The following is a 6,000-nucleotide window of genomic DNA, read 5'->3' as shown; positions in this document are numbered from 1 at the left end:
AACTGCGCACGCACGGCCAAAGGTCGGTACGGTGTCCTAGTGCGTGGCCTAGCTACGCCGACCCGTCTCCCTCCGAAGCCAACGCGAGCGCCTTTGCCCTCGCTCGAGCAACCGGGCCTTGGTCCCGGTGTCTCCGTGGATCACCTTTACCGCGGAGACGTGCTCGTGGCACCCTGTGTAGTACTTTTATGCACGTGGCGTGGATAAGCCTACTTGCTTTCCCGCCGCGCCTTTGCAACGGGCTGTACTGCGTTTGGTGTTGCCACAATAAAGTGTTGCGACTTTGAGCAGTATCGTGTTCTCGCCACGGCGACGGTTAACGCGTGCCCTGCGGCTCGCTAAGACCGGACCCACGCTGGTGGCCGTACTCCTTCGGGATACGTGTACACCACACCCTTTATTTAAACATAATACTCTCAAACCAATTTTAACGATAAGAAGGTTGCTATGTTCACTTATATGCTCTAAGTGTAATAAATTTTATAAAGTTGTGTATTTTAAAAGTTATCACTTGTATTCCACAGAAAGCCGAATCCTGCTATTGAGTCATTTTGTCTTTCTTTATATGAAAAAAACGCATTTGCATAGAGGCCTTATATAAAAAAAATATTGTGCAGGTTAGTTAGGTCATGATTTTTCTTCAGATGTCGTATATACAGTTCGAATTCGCTTGAACCTAAAATTTATTATTCTAAAAGTCTAAAAGAAAGGTCTTTTCAACTTGTTGGCTAGGCTGCCTACAGAGGCAGCTCAAACATACTGAAGAGTGCTTTCCTGCCAGAACAGCCTCTCCATTATTGTCTTGCGAGACGCGTTCCCTTCCAGGTGATGGCTTGCATATAACAGGATGCCCTTCGTCAGCCCAAGGGCTTGGAGACTCTGAAGGTGCGTCTTGGAAACTCTCGATAGCAGGACCAGTTCCTCTTCCATCATTGTTCACTTGTGTCCGTACTGCAGCAGAATGCTTAGGCCAACTGATCATGCTGGGAAGTGTCCAAGATAAAACTCTATGGGTCATGACTGAGGGTCTGGCTGGTGGCTGCAAGCTGTCTCTCTATTGAGACAGGGGTCAGCGTGATGGATCCAGGCTTCTGATTCTGCAGGTGGTAGCCTTTGGAGGTGGTCCGAATTCTGAGATGAGCCTCATTATAGGATGAGTCCCATCTCCACTACACTGAAGGTAAGGGTGGCCTGGCCGATGCTGGCGGACTTGATCTCCACCTAAGACACAGGGACAGACAATAAAATTTACCTACATGCTGTGCTTTACCCCTCCAGTGCTTACTGTTTAAAAATATTAAGGAACGAGAATCCGTCAGCTAAAGGTAAGCAGACCTTAATTCCAATCAACCACGCCATGAACAATAATATACAAAACGAATTACAGCAGACCCCAACTGATGCATTTTTGGAAAAACTGTAAGAATTAAACGTACGAGCCGGGAAATGCAAGAACTGAGAAAGAAGAAAAACAAAAAAATATTTACTTGTAAAAAATTTGCTTGAGAGCTTACGCTAAAAAAACCGTGCGACGTTGCCTGGTGTGTTTGCTCATACTCGAGGAGAACAAAAAGCTTTTTCGGGCAACTGCAGTGTTGTGTCCTTTTAATAAACCTAGTGCCAGGACGGTTTCTGCCAAGCGATCACTTTTGGCGATGCCTTTGCGATACTGTAATGGGATGCATCGATGTCTCCGAAAGATAACGTAGCACTGTCGGCAGTGTCGGACAGCCATGACTCGTAGTAGATAGTCCAACACCTTGCACAAGTGAGAGTACTCCTGATACAGATCGTCGAAGAAATTAACTTCTGCATCACAAACTTCTAACTTCATCCATGGTGCAAGCATTGGCACACTTAGCACCGATTAAGCCTAAGGATAGAATCGTAGAGCTAAGAACGGTGTAATTAAAGTACATGCAACCACCGTACGCAATTTTGTTAACACCAACAGTGGTAGGCATGAAAAAACTGAGCGCAACGCAGTTAGCGCGAAGGGTCCGACTTTGAACTATGCAAACTACTCCGATGGATAATGATGACGAGTTCACGCCAATGCGACGGTAAAAACAAATGCCAATCTCAAAGCCACAACTTTTGCAAGCGCTGAAAACAACTCAGTTCAATCACACACGTCATATTTGCAATACGATTCTCGAAAGTTTTGCTTCGTGGACACTGAAAGTTATGTGGGTCACTTCCACCAGTCTTGCGGCTAATATTATGGTGAAGTCAGGCCAAGAAGAGTGAAAACTCAACATGGCCACTGTCTTCCCTCGTCGCTCAGCAGGCTCACAGCGCACTTCACGACTTATCTTACGATACGTCGTGACCCTGCAGTTGTGACAAAACTGTGGTGCTGCCAGTACATTAGATCCAAAGCTGTCTAGTGGTTTGCTGAAATTAGATGCGTTAGCTGAAAATTTTTCGAAAAAAAGTTGGAAGGGTAACTGCATAGCACTCTCTATGCCATGGGGAAATGTATTTGGAAAGGGGGAGCAGGGGCCCGGGGTGCTACCCCCTAAATACGCCATCAAGTGAAATGTATGGGTGCCTACGGAAAAGAAGACGTGCTCCACTGCAGCATGATTATGGTTATGATTCACCCATTCTTTCACGAAAAATAAATAAGTAAGAAAAGATCGTCTGACAGAATTCACCATTGGTGGTATCAAGGTTTTCAGCTAAAATGCATTGCGAATTCCATCACAGCGGCTTCTTTCTGGAAAATAATTTCTTTATCGTACTAAAAAAAAAGGCAGATGACTGCATCACGACATGTTGACGCTGCGATAAGCAAACTACGTGCTCCCAGCATGTCATTACTATATTGCTGTGAAGCACACCTTTCTTTCCATAGGCGTGCATTTCAGCTGACAGCAGCGAGACCTGCCGTTTTCTCGGGTTTGCAGCGAAACCGGGACTAGGTATGGTGGATAATATAAGCTTTTGAGTTACATTTTAACAAGCACACCAAACGACCACCTCCGATTACTTTCATTAATTCGAAGCTCCTTACATCCTGCTTTATGTATGATTTCTCAATTTAAAAAATGGCTCAATTTGAACATTTTTTATGGTCTCAGTAACTATGAATTAATGAGGTTTTACTGTACCTCATTAACTTGAAAGTGAAAAAACCAGGAAAAATAGAAAACTGAAAAGCAAACATATTATTGCAATCATTCCACAGCGTACCCAATATCTCTTGTGTCCCACCACACTGGTGCTCCAACTGCAAGTACGCCCCCAACTTGGGATTTCAAATTGAAATGACGCTTCAAAATAGGATGAATGGTCAATATTGGCAACTCACCAGCTTCATGCTGTCGAGGAACCAACAACAAAATACCCATTAACTTGATGCACTATACTGCCTACACAAATTTGTTGCATAATTTCTTCTGAGTCATCTTCACGAGCAATGCATCCAACATTCAATATAAAATTTGAATGTATTAATGCACTGCTCTTGACTGCTTACACACTTCACTTATTTGTTGTAAATATGGGCCACATTTCTACTTGACATACTTTTCCATACAATGCGGCAGAGGAAAAAAATATGCTTCTGAAATGCGTTGCGGGCAATTGGTGGCCCATTCCTTACCTTGTCCGAGATGATCTGGTAACCTGCGGAGAGGAGCGTGCCCCATCACGCGCATGGCACCCTGCTTGGTGCGCACCAGGTGCATGGTACCACCCGGAGACACCATGGGCTCTTCTGACCTCGTGGGAAGCTGGCTCTTCAGCTGTTGTTCGCTCGCCTGAGCCGCACCTACCACCATGGCGCTGGTGGGCCATGCTGCTGGACCACACTTCACTTGGTGGTGATGCTGGCTAGGATTGCCCACAAGCTGGCCTGGGTTTACCTGCAACGTGCACTTTGCAGTTAGCTCTATTCAGCTTGTTGTGTGGTATTAGCATCTTCCTATAAGGCTCCCAACACAAGTTATCAAAAGAGAATTAGGGGATTGTAACTGATAAATAACCTGCCATGGGAATTATGGTTAGGACTTAAGTTGCCCATCTTTGCGCTTGCTTAGAATGTTCTTGCACTTACATTATTCTTACTACCCTATTTCCGCCTTTATAGCCCATTTAACGACCCAAGCAATAAACACCTGTACAATGCCATAAAAACATAAACCTAAAAGACAGAAGACTATACGCAGATGCATGATCCCTGCAAATAGTTGCACTTGTTAAGCAATACAGTAGAGACTATTAATTTGACCCCCAATATTTTGAAAAATTGCATAATTCAGGCTGATTCCCTGTCTCAAGTCAGCATGTGTGTTGTTAAATTGCATCAAAATCTCATTTATTGACCCATATTTGAATGTGCAGAATACAACTGACTCCTATACATAGCTTTTATAAATTACTTGAAGGCATTTCACTCAGTGGAGACATCAGCAGTAATGCAGGCAATACCGAATCAGGGCATCAATGAACGCGCCATAAACCTACTGGAAGGAATCTACAGTAGATTCACAGCCACCATAGTTCTCCATAAAGAAAGCGAGAGAATCCTAATAATGAAGGGTTTAAGGTGGGGAGACATGCTCTCTCGAATGCTATTCACTGCGTGGTTACAGAGGTTTGCAGGGCCCTACATTGGGAAGAGTTGAGGATAAGAGTTAATGGAGAGTATCTTAGTAACCTGTGATTTGCTGATTACATTGCCTTGATGAGTAACTCTAGGAACAAATTACAGTGCATGATTACTGAACTGGACCTGGAAAGCAGCAGAGTAGGTCTGAAAATCATTACGCACAAAACTAAAGTAATGTGAAACAGTCAGGTCAGAAAACAGCACTTTGAGATTGGTGCAGAGACACTGGAAGTTGTAAAGGAATATGTCTACTGAGGACAAGTAGTAACCGCAGAGCCGAACTGTAAGAGTTAAATAACTAGAAGAATAAGGATGGGGCGGACCACATTCTGCAAGCATTCTCAAATCATCAATGATAATCTGCCACTAACCCTCAAGAGGAAGGTATATAACAGCTGCATCTTGACAGTACTTACCCATGGAGCGGAAACTTGGAGGCTTAAGAATAGGGTTCAGCTTAAATTGAGGACGATCCAGCACGCGATAGAAAGGAAAATGATAGGTGTAACCTTAAGAGACAAGAAGAGAGCCCAGTGGGTCAGGGAACAAACAGGGGTTATGGATATCATAGTTGAAATCAAGAAGAAATGGACATGGGCCGGTCATGTAGCACGTAGGAAGAATAATTGCTGGTCATTAGGGTAGCTGAGTGGATTCAGATAAGAAGGCAAATGCACGAAAAGGAGACAGAAGTTAGGTGGGCCGATGAGATTAAAAAGTTCGCAAGTATAACGTGGCAACTGAAAGCACAAAACCGAATTGATTGGTGGATCAAAGGAGAGGCATTCGCCCTGCAGTGGGCATAGTCAGGCTGATGGTGATTTGAATTCAACCCCGTTATTTTTTTTTTCTATCCTTGGAGTGCATCCGACACGAACTGCCGCAGATGTACAGCACAAAGAAGCGAGAACAGTCTTTGCGAACAACCAAAATGGTCGTGGGTCTTCAGGCATGTTTCCCAATCACAATCCTGCCACATTCTCCTAGAGAAATAATTTTATTGCGACTGAGAATGAGGAAGAAAATTGAGAGCAAACAGGGTAGGGTGCCAGCTATGCACAACCCTGTTCCCTGTTAGAACCTACTATACCACAATAATGATGCTTAGGATGAAGGCTTCAGAGGCTGCGAAAACTTTAGTTTTTTTGTTTATTTTACTTTTTGCACGCGACCAACAGGCACACAAACAGCTCTGTGCACGAGCTTCCAACATTGTGATAGATGAACAACGAGCTGGCAGGAATTTTTGTGGTGAAAAAAATGTCACATGTGTGTGGTGGCGTTGGTGTTAACAAAAAGCAATACGTGATGTTTTCAGAGCCTATTTCGACATAAGGGGAGATGCTACTTAGAAAAAGGTTTTTTTAAAGGGAAGCTGAAGC

General features: G+C 44.0%; 1 protein-coding gene across 5 annotated transcripts in view; it reads right to left on the bottom strand.

The window, feature by feature from the left end:
* Window positions 1–665: 665 nt before the first annotated feature.
* LOC142814638 (uncharacterized) overlaps window positions 666–6,000 on the bottom strand; it is a 199,052-nt gene continuing 193,717 nt past the window's right edge. For all 5 annotated transcript variants that reach the window (XM_075893705.1, XM_075893707.1, XM_075893709.1 and 2 more), the window contains 2 exons: window positions 3,611–3,872; window positions 666–1,221 (listed from right to left, as the gene is read on the bottom strand). In XM_075893705.1, the coding sequence (XP_075749820.1) occupies window positions 1,070–1,221; window positions 3,611–3,872 (414 nt within the window). In that variant the 3' untranslated portion in view covers window positions 666–1,069. The remainder of the gene's footprint in view (window positions 1,222–3,610; window positions 3,873–6,000) is intronic.

Source organism: Rhipicephalus microplus, chromosome 4, assembly GCF_043290135.1.
Source record: "Rhipicephalus microplus isolate Deutch F79 chromosome 4, USDA_Rmic, whole genome shotgun sequence".
Lineage (NCBI taxonomy): Eukaryota > Metazoa > Arthropoda > Arachnida > Ixodida > Ixodidae > Rhipicephalus > Rhipicephalus microplus.
Note: the sequence above shows the minus strand (reverse complement) of the source record. Positions and strands in the feature narration are given on the sequence as shown.